At 36.0% G+C, this 18,626-nt stretch overlaps 2 protein-coding genes across 5 annotated transcripts; both read left to right on the forward strand.

The window, feature by feature from the left end:
- Positions 1-9,106: 9,106 nt before the first annotated feature.
- Positions 9,107-11,937, forward strand: LOC120075087 (glyceraldehyde-3-phosphate dehydrogenase 2, cytosolic). Its single transcript, XM_039028250.2, has 11 exons — positions 9,107-9,353; positions 9,445-9,545; positions 9,786-9,901; positions 9,997-10,096; positions 10,337-10,483; positions 10,575-10,635; positions 10,713-10,810; positions 10,960-11,102; positions 11,219-11,302; positions 11,398-11,487; positions 11,574-11,937. Exons 1-11 carry the CDS (start codon positions 9,326-9,328, stop codon positions 11,617-11,619), a joined length of 1,014 nt encoding a protein of 337 aa, XP_038884178.1. The 5' UTR covers positions 9,107-9,325; the 3' UTR covers positions 11,620-11,937.
- Positions 11,938-13,048: 1,111 nt separating this feature from the next.
- Positions 13,049-17,001, forward strand: PUX1 (plant UBX domain-containing protein 1). Of its 4 annotated transcripts, none has more exons than XM_090313069.1 (8): positions 13,049-13,210; positions 13,298-13,356; positions 13,966-14,062; positions 14,177-14,248; positions 14,633-14,700; positions 14,843-14,972; positions 15,080-15,184; positions 16,555-17,001. In XM_090313069.1, exons 2-8 carry the CDS (start codon positions 13,336-13,338, stop codon positions 16,755-16,757), a joined length of 696 nt encoding a protein of 231 aa, XP_090169195.1. In that variant the 5' UTR covers positions 13,049-13,210; positions 13,298-13,335; the 3' UTR covers positions 16,758-17,001. The 4 variants fall into 4 exon arrangements, with proteins under 4 accessions (XP_090169195.1, XP_038886290.1, XP_090169198.1 ...); XM_090313072.1 differs by lacking the exon at positions 13,049-13,210 and adding an exon at positions 13,686-13,764 and having other exon boundaries at positions 13,354-13,580; XM_039030362.2 differs by having other exon boundaries at positions 13,064-13,356.
- The last annotated feature ends 1,625 nt before the right edge of the window (positions 17,002-18,626 follow it).

The raw sequence follows: 18,626 nt of genomic DNA on the forward strand, positions 1-18,626 counted from the left end.
TATTGCTTTCTAGTCTACTACAATCTTTCTTTCTTTATTCACACTCACAAAAACTTCTTACAAAAACCTTTTCTCCAAACCCGTTTTCCAAAATCGTTTTCCCTAAAACGGGGGTGGAGGTTGCGAGAGGCACTCAGTGTGCCATCGGTAGTCCGTATTCGAGTTGGTTGACTTGTTCGTGAGCGGGAACAAGTGCCGCACAATCGCTAAGAGAAGCTTCCGAAAGAGCGATTGTGACAGTTGGTATCAGAGTCAGGTTGGCTCACAGAGGGAAGATCAGTGATCATGTCGGCGACGAAGAACCTGAACAAGTCCCATGTGGACAAGTTGGTAGAGATGGAAGAGCAAATGCTCTACCTGAGAGAGGTCCCAGATAATGTCCGTTTCCTAGAGACTCGGCTACAAGAAGTTGCTGAGAAAGCCGATGGAATTGATGCAGTAGTAGGCCGCCTAGACGGATTACCCGTCAGAGAATTGATGATGAGGGTAGAGACCCTCGAGACCAAAACAGCACGGTCCGACAGCTTTGAACGAGGCGATAGCTTATCGGGCTCTGTTGCCCACATAGAGAAGCGTGTCGAAGAACTGGACGGCTCCCAAAAAGCAATACTTCAAATGGTAACCGATTTGTCTGAAGACTTTCGGTCGGCCCTTGACATCGTCAGAGCCGAGATAGCGGATGTGAATGCTAGGGTGAATCTCACCATCCAAGCGGTAGGGAACCAAGCCCCATCTAGGGGAGCAATGGCAGTAAGCAAAATAAAAATTCCAGAACCGAAACCCTTCTGTGGGGTGCGAGAAGCGAAAGCCCTGGAAAATTTTATCTTCGACCTTGAGCAATACTTCAAGGCGACGAACACAGTGACTGAAGAGTCGAAAGTCACACTAGCAATGATGCATCTAGCTGAAGATACAAAACTGTGGTGGAGATCACGATTTACAGACATACAGGAAGGACGATGCACTATTGATACTTGGGATAGATTGAAACAAGAACTTCGCTCGCAGTTCTTCCCTGAAAATGTCAAGATCTTGGCTCGACAAAAACTCCGAGAGCTGAAGCAAACAGGTAATATCAGGGACTACGTAAAACAGTTTGCAGGACTCATGTTGGACATACGAGATATGTCTGAAAAAGACAAGGTCTTTTGCTTTGTTAAAGGGCTGAAACCGTGGGCAAAATCAAAACTATATGAATAGAGAGTATAGGATCTCCCCTCTGCCTATGCGGCAGCTGAATGGCTATACGACCTTAGCACTAACTCACAAGATGTGAGGAAGCAGTCAACTTCCTCAAATGGGGGAAACAGAAACAGCCGTTCCAGTCCTCCCAGACCTGGGGGAGGAGACAAGAACACAGGGGGGGACCGTAAATCATCCCAACCGAGATCAGGAAAGACTGGCGGGGGCCGCCGCAACAGCATAACAATTACAATCGCCCCCTGTCTTGTTTCATATGTAGAGGGCCACACAGGGCGGGCGAATGTCCAAATTGAACCGCGTTCAATGCTTTTCAAGCCACGTTAGCCTCTACCTCCAAAGACAAGGCTGAACTGGAGGAGACGGTAATCGAGCCAGTTACAGAAATTGAGAATCCCAGGATGGGGGCATTGAAATTCTTATCTGCGCTCTAGAAGAAAATGGGAAAGGCGACGGAGCCACTAGAGAAAGGACTCATGTATGTAGACTCTTGGGTCAACCAAAGATTGGCCAAGAACACTATGGTTGACTCCGGGGCCACCCATAACTTCATGGCTGAAACGGAAGCTCGCCGCCTGAACTTGACTTGGGAAAGAGATGCAGGGAAGATGAAAGCTATGAATTTCGCAGCCCTACTGATTACGGGGATAGCAAAGAGAACTCCGGTGAAGTTAGGAGACTGGAAGGGCTTCGTTGACTTCGTGATTGTCAAGATGGATGATTTCGACGTGGTATTGGGGATGGAATTCCTACTTGAACATAAAGTCATACCAATACCCCTCGCCAAATGTCTAGTCATTACCGGATCTACACCCACAATAGTCCAAGCCAGTATCAAGCAGCCAAATGGGGTGAGAATGATCTCAGCCCTCCAATTGAAGAGAGGCCTGGCCCACAACGAACCCACGTTCATGGCCATCCCGATAGAATCAGTTGAGTCCACTGAAGAGGAGATCCCCCAAGACGTTATATTTGTCTTGGAAGAGTATCGGGATGTCATGCCGAAAAGCTTGCTCAAGTCCTTACCCCCACGAAGGAGGATTGACCATGAGATTGAGTTGTTACCAGGGGCAAAGCCGCCTGCCAAGAATGCATATCAGATGGCCCCACCAGAATTGGCCGAACTCCGAAAATAGTTAGACGAGTTGTTAGATGTAGGATTTATCAGACCGGCGAAGGCCCCTTACGGGCCCCAGTACTGTTCCAGAAGAAGAAGGATGGGAGCCTCCGATTGTGCATCGACTATCGGGTCTTGAATAAGCTCACAGTCCGCAACAAATATCCCCTTCCTATCATTACTGACTTATTTGATCAGCTTCACGGTGCTAAGTATTTCTCGAAGTTGGACCTACGGTCTGGATATTATCAGGTTCGAATTGTTGAAGAAGACAGCCTAAGACGACCTGTGTCACGAGATGTGGAGCCTTCGAATTCCTCGTGATATCCTTTGGCCTCACCAATGCTCCAGCAACTTTCTGTATCTTAATGAACCAAGTGTTTCACGAATACCTTGACAAATTCGTCGTAGTGTATCTTGATGACATGGTGGTCTATAGTGCCTCGCTGGAGGACCATCGACATCACCTCCAACTAGTCTTCGAAAAGCTGAGGAAAAATCAGTTGTATGTAAAGAGAGAGAAGTGCTTCTTTGCCCAAGAGCGCATAAATTTCCTCGGCCACATGATTGAGTGTGGTCGGATTGGTATGGAAGAGGGCAAGGTGGCCGCGATTAGAGACTGAAGGGTACCATCATCCGTGACCGAACTACGATCCTTCCTCGGACTAGCCAACTACTATAGGCGGTTCGTAGAAGGATTCTCGAGAAGAACAGGGCCATTAACCGAACTGTTGAAGAAAGATAGCCAATGGAGCTGGACTCCTGAATGCAAGCCGCCTTTGAGGGCTTGAAGAAAGTGATGATTGAGGGGCCGGTCCTCGGAATTACCGACGTGACCAAGCCATTTGAAGTAGAGACTGATGCTTCTGACTTCGCGTTGGGCGATGTCCTCCTCCAAGACGGACACCTCAACGCGTATGAGAGTAGGAAACTAAATGATGCCGAACGGAGGTATGCCGCCTCCGAGAAAGAGATGTTAGCAGTAGTTCACTACTTGAGGGCCTGGAGACAATATCTCTTGGGGGCCAAGTTCGTGGTCAAGACCGACAACAACTCCATTTGTCACTTCTTCAACCAACCAAAGTTGTCGTCGAAACAGGCGCGGTGGCAGGAGTGTCTAGTGGAGTTCGACTTCCAATTCGAACATAGATCGGGGAAAAGTAACCAAGTGGCCGATGCTCTTAGCCGAAAGAGCGAACATGCGGCCCTGTGCATGTTCGCCCGCCTACAAGCAAGTACGTTGAGTGCAACAGTACGAGAAACTGTCAAAACTCACTTGACAAACGACACAACAGCGCAGGCCATCCTATAGTTGGCCAAAGAGGGGAAGACAAGCCAGTTCTGGGTGGAAGACGATCTACTATACACCAAGGGCAATCGCCTCTACATCCCCAGATCCGGGGAGTTACGAAGGTCGCTGATGAAGGAGTGTCACGACACACTGTGGGCAGGACATAATGGTTGGTAGAGGACTTATGCCCTTCTGAAACAAGGTTACTATTGGCCAAGCCTTCGAGACGATGTCATGCAATTTACCAAGACTTGCCTTGTCTGCCAACAAGATAAGGTCGAAAGGGTGAAATTAGCGGGTCTGATGGAACCCCTACCTGTGCCCTCTAGACCATGGGAGAGCGTGTCTCTCGACTTCATCACCCATTTGCCCAAGGTGGGAGAGTTCGAATCGATCCTTGTTATCATCGACCGGTTCTCAAAATATGCCACTTTCGTCCCAACGCTGAAAATGTGCACAACCATGATGACTGCCCAACTGTTCTTCAAACACATCGTGAAATTATGGGGCGTCCCCACGAGCATTGTTAGCGATCGGGACGGAAGATTCATTGGGACATTCTGGACAAAATTGTTCAAAATATTGGGGTCAACACTGAATATCTCCTCTAGCTATCATCCCCAAACTGACGGCCAGATGGAACGCTTCAACAGTATGCTCGAGGAATATCTGTGTCACTTTATCGACGCTAAGCAGAAGAACTAGGTCCAGTTGTTAGATGTGGCTCGGTTCAGGTTCAATAGCCAGCAGAGTTCCGCGACCGGAAAAGCGCCCTTCGAGGTGGTGTGCGGTAGACAACCACTCATGCCACACTTGATGGACCACCCTTATGCAGACAAAAGTCCTCAGGCACATAACTTCACTAAAGAGTGGAGCAAAACCTCCGAGATAGCTCGCGCCTACCTAGAAAGAGCATCGAGAAGGATGAAGAAGTGGGCTAATAAGAAGCAGAGGGCCCTCGAGTTTCAAGCCGGGGACAAGGTCCTGATCAAGCTACGACCGGAACAGTTTTGTTTCCGAGGCCAGAGAGACCAACGGCTAGTAAGGAAATATGAAGGTCTAATGGAGGTAATTGAGAAGGTCGGGAGAACCTCATATAAGGTTCAGTTACCCTCATGGATGAAGATTCATCCTGTCATCCATGTGAGTATCCTGAAGCCCTATCATCCCGATCCCGAGGATGAACAACGAAACATGCTAAGGCGCCCACCGGTCACGATGAAGAGTTCTGCTGAGAAAGAAGTTGCACAAATCCTGGATAAACGTACGCGCTGTATTGGAAGACTTAGACGAGAACTGACAAAGTTCTTAGTAAAATTGAAGGATCTCCTCGACGAAGAGATCAGTTGGGAGCGGGCCGAAGATTTGAAGAATGCAGCTCCAGCCATCGCAGATTTTAAACAAGGTCAGTTGACGGGGACGTCAACCAATTAAGTGGGGGAGAATGTCACGGTCATGCTTGTCCAGGGCCTATTGCCCATGGCCGCATGCCCGATCCAACCCCTTCTAGCATACTTTCACATCTTGTATTGTATTAGCTTAGTTAGCTTGCTTTCTTTACATTTTCATTGTAAGTGACCACTCGCCATTTTGCATATGCAAGGGTGCCAGTTGGCTTTTTGTTCAGAATGCACTATATGGGGATAAGACTAACCATCACTTCCTCATACCCAGAGTAGTACTCTATAAAGCTGTTGTTGTTGCTTATTGCTTTCTAGTCTACTACAATCTTTCTTTCTTTATTCACACTCACAAAAACTTCTTACGAAAACCTTTTCTCCAAACCCGTTTTCTAAAACCGTTTTCCCTAAAACGGGGGTGGAGGTTGCGAGAGGCACTCGGTGTGCCATCGGTAGTCCGTATTCGAGTTGGCTGACTTGTTCGTGAGCGGGAACAAGTGTCGCACAATCGCTAAGAGAAGCTTCCAAAAGAGCGATTGTGACACTAGGCTTAGCGCCTAGCCTTGCACCAACGCCCAGTATACCTTGTCTGCATGCTCACTAACCTCACAAGCCCCTTAGCTGCCGCATGCCTTGTCAACACCCAACGATATTCCAACGCATGAACAACCTACTCACGCCAACACTTGACCAGCGCTCTCATGTCATCGCACGACTACCTGGCGCTCACACTTTGCTTTGCCAAACATCACATTCTAATGCATGACGCCCAACTTAGCCGCGCCTATCACCAACGCATGGGGCCTTCATGCGTCCAACATGGACCTTGGCAAGTAGCATATCTAAACTTAATTGTCCTCGGTAACATATCAATACTAGGTGTTTATATGTTTAATACTTAGTCAAATTTTATTTCCCAAAACCTTCACTTTAATATTTAGTCCTTTAGGTTCAATTCTTAAGGCATTCACCTCTTCTTATATTCCTCTACAAGCTTCTTAATTGACCAATCTTTAACCTAAATTACAAAGATAAACATTCGGGGTACCTGACCCTTGAGCCCAATTAATTGGATTTGGGATTTCTTTGACATTTGGACCAAACCAAGTACATTCTTGGGTCTAATTTAACTTTAGCCCAAACTTTAATATTTAATTAGACTAAAATAATTAATTTGATCTAACAATAAGACGAAAACATATGGCATTATCCTAATTTATGACTTCAATTTCAACTTGAGTTACATGTCAACTTTTAATTATACCAAATTCAATTACTTATGATTTCGTCATTAATTTGGTAAATGACATGACAATTTTTTATTGGTCCAAATTTCTCATTGAACAGAATGTAAACACGAGACCTGTGCTCTAAAAACATTGTCACTTAATGTAAAAGTCAATCCAACGAACAATACAAAAAATCTATACCAAATAAGGAAGGATATTTTCTGATGAAGTAACAACATCACATTCTCTCCTCACAACCCTTGAATTAGGAAGTGAGTTTGTAGATATACCAAAAGTATGAAGTAACCTAAAAAAGTAGAGGGAAGTAACCTAAGAAAATAGAGGGAAAGCCCTTAAACTGAAAAAAAAAATAGCCTTAAAAGCTTAGGAATAAATGAAAAAAGAACACAAAGAGGGCTAATGCTGTTAACTAAATAAAAATAAAGAAAAAAAAATAGAAAGAGATACATGAAATAATAATAAATAAAAAAATGGAAGTGTAATTTAGTTAGAGGGAGAATTTAAATTCAAATCAAACAATAATTCAGATATTTATTAGATATAGAATAATAGATATGAGTAGAGATTTATGGTTGGTTAGAAAAATCAAAACTGAAACTACTTTCTTAACATATCTTCAAATCTTTATTTTAAATTAATTAATCTTTATAATTTAAATATATTATTTTTAATGATGAATACAAATCAATTTTTAAATTTTAATTAAGGATGGTTAGAAAAGTTGAAAAATGACAAAAACACAAAGTATACAATGATATTATTTAGAAATAAACAAATTATTTAATCTAGAGACAAATAAGAAAATCAAAGTTTATTTGCATGTCCAAATATATATTTTGAAATAAACAAGATATTTATTATAGAGACGAATACGAAAACAAGAAGTTTATTGGTATATGTCTCTTTTACATAACATTACATTTTAAAATAAACAAACAATTTTTAACTAGTTTAAGTCCATCCTAGAGCCCTTTTTATAGTATAGATAGATTGTACAACAACATTTTTAAAAGAATTGTAAATAACAAAATCTATTTGTGATAGACTTTTTACCGATGATATTGTCTATCACTAATACACTCAAAGAGCTTAATTTAAATTTTACTATATTTATAAATTCTTTTGTATTGTATTATATCAAATAAGACTGCAAAAATCAAACCGATTTGAACTGTTCCATTCGAATTAGATTGTTTTTTAATCAAATTTTTTTTTTTTTTAAAAAAAACAATTCAAACTTTGATTCTGTTTTAATAATAATAATAATAATAATAATAACCCTTAAAAAAATTAGGGTTGCTATTTCATTTCAGCCCCATGTTGCCACATCCCTCTTCACATCCACTCTTTGTTTCTACTAAAAACAAAAATAAAAAAGTTTGAGGAAGAAATATCAAAGTTTTTTTTAAAGATTCGTCCTAGGCTGCTCAAAAGAAAATGAACTTTTGTTTTAAAATTCTGCCATAATAAGAAGAAATGTCATTCTTCTTCTTAACTTTTTTAATATTATTTTATTGACTCGACTAGATTTTAACTAGACCAGGTCAGGTCGGTTTTAGAGAAGACCCGACCTAACCCGACCTATTTACACAAGTGTATTTGCAATTACTCCTCACAACAAAAACCTAACATATGAATTTTTAAAAAAATTAAAATTATACTAAGTTTTTTTAAAAAAATCTATAACTAGAATAGTCAGATTTTACATAATTTTATATAATTTAAAAATAAATTTTTGATTTAATTTTGTCGAATTTCAAATTTTAATTAAAAAATTATAATTAAAAATTTATTTTTAATAAAATCATTTTAAAAGTAAATAAAATTATACCTAAAACTTTTGAGTTTATTTTTTTCTTTTTTTTTTAAGTAAAATAATTGTAAGATGGGAGGTTGGACCTTCAACTTCTACAAAATGGTTTGACTTATTTTTTGGTTTAAATGAAAAAACTTTTCTTTTTTTAAAAAAAATATTTTTATTTCATTAATTTAATTATAAAACTTTGAATAATTTTTATCAATTTACACTATAAAAATAAAATGGACACAATCTACCAAATTTAAGATTTAAATAAGTAAAATTGAAATGTTAGATTAGAGTTGAAACAATGATTAAATAAAATTAAAGTTTAGAGTTAAAATTAATAAACTTTCCAAGTCTAGTATTAGAAATGATTTTTAACTCTAATAAGGACAAATTTAAAAAATTACATTTTAAGTATGGTGGTAGTTGTAATTATATTTTTAAATTTTTTTTTTTTAGAAAACCTGAACTCTCAAACTTATATAAATATTAAAATTAGACTTTCAAACTTTTAATAGTTGTAAAAATTGCAAATCTACATGATAAAAATTGAACAATATAATTTTTATCATTATAAAAAATTGAGAGTCCAATTTTAAGATTTATATAATTTTGAGGAATCAACCTAAAAAAAAGAAAAATTTGAGGGTATAATTACAGTATAAAAAAGGAAAAAAAATCTTTATCGTTTTTTTTTTCAATTTTCTATTTTGTCTCAAAATTTCAAAATGTTATTAGTTTATTCCTTAGGTTTCAAAATATTTGAATTTTATTTTGAGTTTGTTTCAATTTGGTCCCTAAATTTGAAAATTTACATTTTTAACATCAATTTTTAGTAAATTCTCATTTTTCTTGTGTGTTAGTCTTAATGTATACAGATAGATTTAAAATCATTAAATAATTGAAACAAATAAAATGTAACATTTTAATACTTTAAGAACTTAATGAAATCAAAACCAAAACAAAACAACTAAAATTCATATATATTTTTAGAAAACGTGATTACTAATTATGGCTCTAAAAAAATCCTCTTTTCGAATCTATAGAGCTAATTGTGGCCCTACCCTTTCAATTTCATCGACAAATCCGCCTTTCATTTTATTAATTTTTCAATTTATTAATTTTTTTCATTTTTGCGGTCCTTAGGTCACCACTCCCATTCACCTATATATTCCTCATTTCAACTCTTTCAATTCACTCATTCCCATTCACTGCCCTAACTCTCTCTCCCGATCTGTTTATTCCTCATTTCTTCTCAGAATCATGGGCAAAGTCAAGATCGGGATCAATGGTATTGCCTTTCTCTTTTCTTTTTCATTTCCCTTTTTCACTTCTCTCGATCACCATCTTATTATCTCTTCTGCATTTTGTTTATCCTCAAGGATTTGGAAGGATCGGTCGCCTTGTTGCTAGAGTCGCCTTGCAGAGTGATGATATCGAACTCGTTGCTGTTAATGATCCCTTCATCACCACTGATTACATGGTAAATTTACGGATCTGCTACCAGGATCTCTATGTTCACGTTTTCATGATTTAGATCTGATGTAAATTGGTCATCTTCAAGGATTTGTAATTTTGTATAGTCATTCAGAATGACTTTTCTCTTGTTTTTTTTGTTCTGTATCTTTTATTGGGCTTTAGTGTCATATTATTGCGAGTATGAAAGTGTTGGGCTTCTTTTTTATGGTTTTCCTAAATTTGATTTTACCCTTGTCTACGACAGACCTATATGTTCAAGTATGATAGTGTTCACGGTCAGTGGAAGCACCATGATATCAAGGTTAAGGATAGCAAGACTCTTCTCTTTGGGGAGAAATCAGTCACCGTTTTCGGTACTAGGTATTTTCATTGCATCTTCTTCGTCTACTTTGATATTTCTTTTAACCGTATAATTTCTTTAGTTTAACATTTTAGCATTTGACTTCATTCATTAGGAACCCGGAGGAGATCCCATGGGGAGAGGTTGGAGCCGACTATGTTGTTGAATCCACTGGAGTATTCACTGATAAGGACAAAGCTGCTGCTCATTTGAAGGTTTGATCATTTATATTATTATATTGTTTTATTCAGTGTTTGGTAGATATAAACCCTACATATTTTAAAGTAATACTTTTGACTTGATGTGTTTACTTTTCATAATAATAATGCGTTGATCAATATTTTTAAAATGGGGACTAATTCTCGTTTAGTTTGATGCTTCGAGGCATAGTTTTAGAATTTGATTTAGTTTGTTATGCCACGTTTTCATCTGATGATTCACTGATATTTTTTCAGGGTGGTGCAAAGAAGGTTATCATCTCCGCACCAAGCAAGGATGCCCCAATGTTTGTTGTTGGTGTTAATGAGAAGGAGTACAAGTCAGACCTCAACATTGTGTCCAATGCCAGTTGCACTACCAACTGTCTTGCTCCCTTAGCCAAGGTAGTTCATTTTTCTTAGTTATAGGATGCTAAATTCATTTTCGAGGTAGTCAGAATTTGACATTTGCAATTAACCCATCTTTCTGCTTTAGGTCATCAACGATAGATTTGGTATTATTGAGGGTCTCATGACGACTGTCCATTCCATCACTGGTATGAATTATCCTTTACTAAACATACTGTTTTAGTATGTTATGTCCAACAGTTGCTTACTGTTTCCCATCCTGCAGCCACCCAGAAGACTGTTGATGGACCATCAATGAAGGACTGGAGAGGTGGAAGGGCCGCTTCCTTCAACATCATTCCCAGCAGCACTGGTGCTGCCAAGGTAGGTTTTCCTGGATTGAAGAATGAATACTCTTGTGATATTCTCTATTCATTCAGTTATTGCAATATCTTGTTCATTAACTGATTCCTATGTGGATGTTCATGTATTCTTTAAGTTAACTAAGATCATTGGTGTTTATACATGTGTAGGCTGTAGGTAAAGTGCTGCCTGCTCTTAACGGAAAGTTGACAGGAATGGCATTCCGTGTTCCCACTGTTGATGTATCTGTTGTCGACCTTACGGTTAGGCTTGAAAAGAATGCTACTTATGAAGATATCAAGGCTGCCATCAAGTAAGAATTTACGAATTATATTGTCCTAGTAGCCTAAAAATGGTCCAAAAAGTGGCAGTGTTTGTAGAAGAAGAATTTCCCCTTTATGCTAAAGTGAATTTCTTGTTGCTTACCAGGGAAGAATCAGAAGGCAAGCTAAAGGGAATTCTTGGGTACACCGAAGATGATGTTGTGTCGACCGACTTTGTTGGTGACAGCAGGTTAGTAGAGTTATACAAAGGCAATATTCTTGCATGGGGTTATTACAAGATGATGTGAGCTTCGTTTTTATCATTTGTCATTGTTATTTCCACAGGTCAAGCATTTTTGATGCCAAGGCTGGCATTGCTTTGAACGACAACTTTGTTAAGATCGTCTCTTGGTATGATAACGAGTGGGGATACAGGTAAGAAATTATCTGATTCTTGTATCATTGGATGATGGATTTGCAGAATAAGAGATTGAATTTGCTTTGTGTTTTTCTTATGGCAGTTCGCGTGTGATCGACTTGATCCGTCACATTAACTCTGTTCAGTAAAAAGCATTGTCTTGAACTTCTGGAGGGAGGGAAGCCTTTGGATTTTGTGGATTTTCTCAATTATTAGGTCACCTGTCATTCAGAGCAGGGTGTTTTTGTGTTAGTGTTGAGTTTGAATAACTGGAGGATTTAGGGTTTTGGATGAAATTTTTGTTGGAACTTTGTATTTGTACCCCTCCCCATTTTCTTTTTTCAGGGAAGAATTTGAAACCCTGTTTTTTCCCTTTCAAATTATAAGTTAGCACTTTTTTTTTTTTTTTTGGATTTTGTACCTTTCAATAATCAATAATTATGCGGCATTTTGCATTACAAATTATGGTCCGTGGTTTATTGAAAGACCATGAAAATTCACTAAATCCATAATTAGATCAAATATAAATGGTTTGGTCGGTTTTTATGGAGAAATTGAAAGAAATCTCAAAATCAAATCAATCCAAACCTCAAAAATAAAACTAATAGGTGTAATTTTACAAACTAAATTATCAAATTGATATAAATTTATAATTTATACAAAATGGGACCTAAGTTCTTAATCTTGGACATCTCTAAATTTTAAAAAATTTGAAACTTGAGATTAAATGGATGCTAACTCAAATTTAGAGACTCTTTTACTTCATAATATATACAATGTATAATATAATATGATTTAATCAATAAGTCTTTACTACTTACTAACTATATGAAAAATCAAAAGCAATTTGGTCAACAGAATCAAAATTGGAAAAGATTTAAAAATCTTCCTAATTGATTAATGAAAATGTGGCTAACATTTGGCAACAGAAAAATTTACTAAAAAAACATTAAAAATAAAAGGATACCAGATTTAATACATTAACATTTTAACCTCTTTAACTACATTTCGTTATTTGCCCGAAGATTTTGGAAAATGCTTAGAGTAACATTGAAATGATATAAATGTCTCATATGTGTTATATTCAACGCGACTAGTTTTTCTATTAGTCTTCTTTAATCGACTTTAAGAACCTTCATGTCCCAATATGACTAAATTAGATCTGACCTTTTGGTGTTACAATGTCTAAAAACATAATTGAATGCCAATCCCCAATATCAGAGATTTAATTAATTAATTATTATTATTATTATTTTTTGGACTTTTTACGTTCATAGTGAGTGAATGATATGTGTCAAAACAACCGTTCATTATCACCCACTTATTATTATTTAGCTTGTTGAACATTTGTTAACAAGAAATGAATCCCTTTGTAGGGCTAATAATGATAGTTTATGAGGTTTTGTGAATATTCATTAATCCATTTGGATAGATTCTTGTAATTTTGTTTTTTTTAATTTTAATATATATTTTTTCTATTTTCCAAAATTGACCGAAATTTCCCACAATTTGTTTGAAGGGTATTTTAGACAATTTAGCTATCTATTAGGGCCATAAGTGTTAATAACCCAATTCTCTTACACAAAGGCTTTTGCTGCCCAAAATTCGAGTCTGATGAAGGGGGCAACTTGGGCGGCCCAGATGATAAGTAGTAACTTGCGGAAGGGGCTGGCCATGGCCAGCCAGGAATTCTGATTCCCGTACCAGCAAGAAACGGGAGTGAAAACTGCAGGAAAAAAGGCAACTATTTATATCAGATTCCCCATTCTTCGTCCTTTCAAACTTCGCTTTCTTTGCTAATGGTTTGTGATGATTCTTACTCTCTAGCACTCAAGCGAAGGAGGTTTTCCTACAGCATCAACTCCATGGCTGACCAATCATCTAAGGTCTTTTCCCCAAATTTCTTATCAATACCCACAACTTACATTTCTGAATCCGCTTTCTTGCCTCGTTTCTTGCTCTTTCTCTCTATCCTTTTCTAGTTTCTTTCACTTTGTTGATTGTAGTTTGATATTGCTGATTTGGGATTCTGGGTGTTCTTTAGATTGGTATTTCGGATTCTGGGTGTTCTTTAGATCGGTATTTCGGATTCTGGGTGTTCTTTAGATTGGTATTTTTGGCTTTCTATTGTACTGGGATTATGTGTTTCTTTTACTTTATGATTGTGGACATATTAACTCTTTTTCCCTTTCTTAACTGGGTTTTCATTGTTTAGTGAATTGTGATTCTGTATTTATGGGAAGGAGAAGATCATGCTCACGTGCTGAAACGAATTAGATTATAGAGTTATAAGGGTAACCTACTTGAATTATTAGGTGTACTGTACAATCTCTTTGTCTTGTTGAGAATTATAATTCCGGTTTCTTATAAGGTGATTTCTGGTGGAAATCTGTAATGGTGATGCAAACTTGTTCTATTTGAATGATATTTGCTGCTACTGGTATGGAATGCTAACTCTTTTTTTATTCCCATCTTCGTGGGATTTCTGAGGTTAGGCCAAGTTACTGGGCGTGAAAGAAAAATTTGGACGAGAGATCCGTGTGTTTGAGACAATGCCACCATCTTCATCAACTGAGGAATTATCCAACACTGGTAAAAAAATGAATTTAAATTTGCATCCCTTGATGGACCTAGAACTAGATTACAGATAAATGGATTTTCAACATCCTTGCAAGGAACTCATTCTGTATGCCCTTGTTCTTTTAGGTGACGAGCCAGATGATTTTTATGAATTTACAGCGGAAGACTACCATCGAGTATTAGCAACCAAAAAGGATGGTAAATTGTTGTTATTTCATTACTTGAGCTAGCAGTGGTTATTGGAACACAATTTTCTTTAGGTCCCTAATATTTTTTCCATCGTTATGGTTGGCGTTATCATTTACGAGGAGCATTTTCTTATATGTATTTAATAGGTGTTTTGAAACATGTTATTTCAACCATATTTGGGTTGGTCTTTATTTTTATTGACTTAACAGAAGTCTATTCAACTTATCATGTCACTTTTAACTCCAAAAGTCCCAATGGTTTTATGAATATGGGTACTTGGCAAGTTGGCATCCTTTTGCTAGGCATTCAAATGTTTATGTAGGCTACACTGTTATTGTTAACATGGATATCCTTACACACCCACGGTAAAGCTCTATGTTTCCATCTTAGCAGAGAAATATTTGAAAACACGGAAGTTGAGAGAGGCAGAACAGGCAGCTCGCAGGTCAAAAATAACAAAGGTGCTACAAAAACATTTTACCAAAACTTCTTAATAATCTTGATTATTTATTTTATTTTATTTTTTTTAAAGCAGTACTAAGCTTAGCAGTTTTCCGTTTCTAAAACCGTTCTTTAGGACTGAGCGTGACCATCATGCTGCAGGTCAGGGTACGAGTTCGCTTTCCTGATAATCACACTTTAGAGGCGACTTTTCATCCATCTGAAACAATGCAGACCTTAGTTGATCTTCTTACCAAAGTAGTTGCTCAACCAGAATTACCATTTTATATTTGTATGTCATAAGAACTTGGAACAATCTGATATACCTTTTTTCTGTTGTTGCTTTGAAGTGTTCATAAGGTTTCTTAAGAGTTGATTCATCATTACCTAACATTGCAGATACCACACCTCCCAAGAAACAGATAAAAGACTTGACACAGGATTTTTATTCTGCTGGCTTTGTTCCTGGTGCAATCGTCTACTTTTCATATGATCTACCTGAAGGTTCAGAATGCAACATTCACTTTGCTTATTTGAAATTTATATGGCTTGACCTTCTAAGTACTATATGAGCTTTAATTTTCAGAATTAGGTTTACTTATAGGTGTGGTATCCAGCATGATATCAACTTGGATGCTTAAATTCTCATTCTTGACCTGTCTATTTTTAGTGCTTTATATAGTTCTTCCTCACATTTTACTTATGGTAGATATGAGAAAAGGGGCTAGTGGACGATTATGTTAAGGGCAATCGAGGATAAATATGACGACTATCAGTGGGGCAGATAAGAGAGAGAATAGTAATCACTTAGAAAATTAATGGGTGATTATAGAAGGTATATGTACCCAAATTGTGGCGGAGAGGATATCATTTTTTACTTTTGTTCACTGGCAACTTTCAGTTTAGGAGACTATCTCAAAGCTCTTGAGTTTCCTAATGCAGCATGATTCTAATACAATAATGATTCCTACATAGAGTGTGTTTAGATTAACTCTTTAAGTGTTTAATTTTGAAAATAAGTCATTTTAGAAAAAATTGATGTGTTTGGTAGTCATTCAAAATAGCCTTTGAAACACATTCAAAGTTCATTTTAGATATTTTTTTTATCAAAAGAGTTTAAATAAAAATGATTTTTTTTTTTTAAAACATCTTTTTCTCTAGTCAATTCAAAAGGGTCCTTAACATACTTTACTCTCAGTTTATCATGGTTGTAGTGTCTCATAATGCTTCTATAATCTGGTTTATTATCATCTTTTTGCTTCTCTCAAAATATTTGTCATATTTCTTCAGCATCAATGTTATTTTTAGTTTGTTTAGAGTGACTGTTGAATGGAAATCAATCACTGGATGAACTTTAAAATATGGACCTGTTTTTCAGATCAGTTGCCTTCCGGGAAAAGAAAAAAAAAAAAGATGTATCTGGTTGGCACGAGATTATGATTAATTTTTGATGATATGAACCCCCTTTTTCACTTACTTGAATGAGAGATAAGAATTAAGCTGCTGTATGGGGTATTGAACTTTTAAATCAGGTTACTAATTTCAATTGTAAATATTTTTTGTGCCAAGGGCACATCGATATTTCATAAAGTTTTGCACAGTGAGCTTGAGCAATCAATTACAGAGGTTTTGGGGAGATGGACTTTCCATATTTGGGCTTCCTTACATTGTTGTCTAGATTTTGAAACAAAAAGGGAAAATGAAGGAAACAGAAAGAGTGATAAGCTTTTGTTGTCTCGCAATTACTGAATTTCTGCCTTCTGGTTCTGATATCTTTTAGTTGTTTCCTAATACGAATCCATTCTTCTTTTGACTCTTGACATTACTTTGAACTATGATGCAACTGATTCTCAGAATTGTTGCATTGAACTCAGGCGAAGCAGTTGGTTCTGTCTCTTACCTTAATGAAGATGTCATGGCTTTGAAAGGTCTAGAATTCGTGAGCGAAGAAGAGGAGCCTATACCGGTTGTTGCAGAGCCTGAAACAGCAGTATCTCCTCCTGCCCCTACCCCTGTTGTCAAGGAAACCAAGGCTACTGACAAGAAAGCTATCAAACCCAAGTGGCTGAAAATGTAAAGACTGCTCATATTTTGTAAACTCTACTGCAGACCAGCTTTGATGCGCTGGTAGAGAGCCAGTTCTAACCCTGAGTCAAGATGAGAGTGGACAGAGAAATCCTCCAGAAATTGTGTTTGGTTGAAAGTAGTTGTGTAAGGTGATGAAGTTGAAGAGTTGGGTTTTTCTTTTCTTGGTTGTTTGTTTGAACTTGTTAATACCCTGTTATATTCCATCTTCAATGATGATAAAGGATTTTCTTCAATCTTTCTTCTTTTTTGTTCTATTCTTTTAAGTTGCAAATGGTTGTAGATCTGGCTCCATTTTTGGGTTTTATCATCTCAATTTATGATTAAAACTATTTGATGATGTTTGGGGTTCTGAAGGCTGGAGTTGATATGTTTAAGTTGGGAAATCTGTTTGGGATGTAAAGTTATGAAGATGAAGTTTTTCGATAAATATGCAAACTTTAATAGTGAATACTATAGAAGTTGGTGGAGTTGAGTTATTTAACATCGACTTATGAAGTTGGTGGGTCAAATATTCTTGGGTTTTTCATTTTACATATAACTTCACTTTGAATATAATTAATTAATATTAATTTAACAGAAATAATATAAATATTTATTTTAATAAATCAATAATATATTTTTATAAAAATATTTTAGTATTCTTTATTAATATATTATATTTTAATCTCATTTTCTTTCCTTTTAATATAATATATTATCTATTAAAATATATTTTTTTATATTATTTAATTAAAATTAAAATTACTAATGTTGATCTTAATTAATAATAAAAATGATTAAGTATTAGATTATAATTAGTATGACGTTCACTAAATGCATTAATTGGTTAATTTAAATTATAAATTACCCCGTCTTCAAATATTTATAATTAAAATTATTATCGATTCGTAATTAACTTTTTATTGATATATTGAATATTGTTTATTCTTTAAATTATTAATCTATTATAATTATAATAAGATTTTCATGTTTAATTACACAATTAAATGCAAACACAAATTTTGTTCCAAACCCAGTTATTTTTTATTTCCAGACATCTTAATGTTAAGCCTGAGGGTTAGGCTGAGAGATTTAGGTAGTCTTGAGTTTAAGAAAACTAAAACTGTGTTTGCAAGCTTAGGAAGCCTGAAGTGCAGATTTATAACTCTTTGTGTGAAATATTTTCTTATATTAAATAAGTGGTTGGATTTTATATTAGTTTAAATTTGTTATCTTAATTATTTTAATATAGTTAAGATTAAAATAATCTAACAAATTTAGAAAAATATTTGTTTTTTTGAAGTTTGAAATAAAGATTTGACTAAAATTATCATTTTATTTAATTTATTATTTTAATAATTTGATATTTTGATTTTACTAGATTTTGAAATAAAATGTTTAGACTTTTGTCACTTTAATTAATTTAAATTAAGATTTTCTAATTCAGCTGATCCGCCATACAAGCTGGATAGCGTCAGTGGGTGACGCCCCTGTTTACTATAATGTTGAGTACTATTTGACTATACAAGATTATATGATTTTTGAGCCTATTAAGTTATCGGTCTATGATCGCCTTCATAAAAAAAGGCGTCAGATTACTCTGACATAATGGGTTATTATTTTACATAAAAATCTAGTTCAATTTACTTTTTAACCCTCCTTATATTCAATTTTGATTAAAAATGTGTTTATAGTATAATAATAATAATAATAATAATAATAATAATAATAATAATAAGTATATAAGGGATCTTTCTTGAAGTGATCAATTTATAGCTAATAGAAGAAAATAAATGAAATCTCCTAAAATAAAGACAATATATAAACAAAGAAGAGAAGAGAGAAAATTAAACAGGATAATCAAACAAATAATAATAAT

This window comes from Benincasa hispida, chromosome 4 (genome assembly GCF_027475165.1).
Source record: "Benincasa hispida cultivar pf3 chromosome 4, pf3_genome.v1.1, whole genome shotgun sequence".
Lineage (NCBI taxonomy): Eukaryota > Viridiplantae > Streptophyta > Magnoliopsida > Cucurbitales > Cucurbitaceae > Benincasa > Benincasa hispida.

Bases quoted from the DNA above. Each gene is read 5' to 3' on its own strand.
- PUX1 (XM_039030362.2), top strand. From the start codon at position 13,270: ATGGTTTGTGATGATTCTTACTCTCTAGCACTCAAGCGAAGGAGGTTT. The intron at 14,063-14,176 runs GTAAAAAAATGA...TTGTTCTTTTAG, and splicing joins TGAGGAATTATCCAACACTG to GTGACGAGCCAGATGATTTT. The intron at 15,185-16,554 runs GTTCAGAATGCA...CATTGAACTCAG, and splicing joins TTCATATGATCTACCTGAAG to GCGAAGCAGTTGGTTCTGTC.
- LOC120075087 (XM_039028250.2), top strand. From the start codon at position 9,326: ATGGGCAAAGTCAAGATCGGGATCAATG. The intron at 10,811-10,959 runs GTAGGTTTTCCT...ATACATGTGTAG, and splicing joins GCAGCACTGGTGCTGCCAAG to GCTGTAGGTAAAGTGCTGCC. The intron at 11,103-11,218 runs GTAAGAATTTAC...GTTGCTTACCAG, and splicing joins GATATCAAGGCTGCCATCAA to GGAAGAATCAGAAGGCAAGC.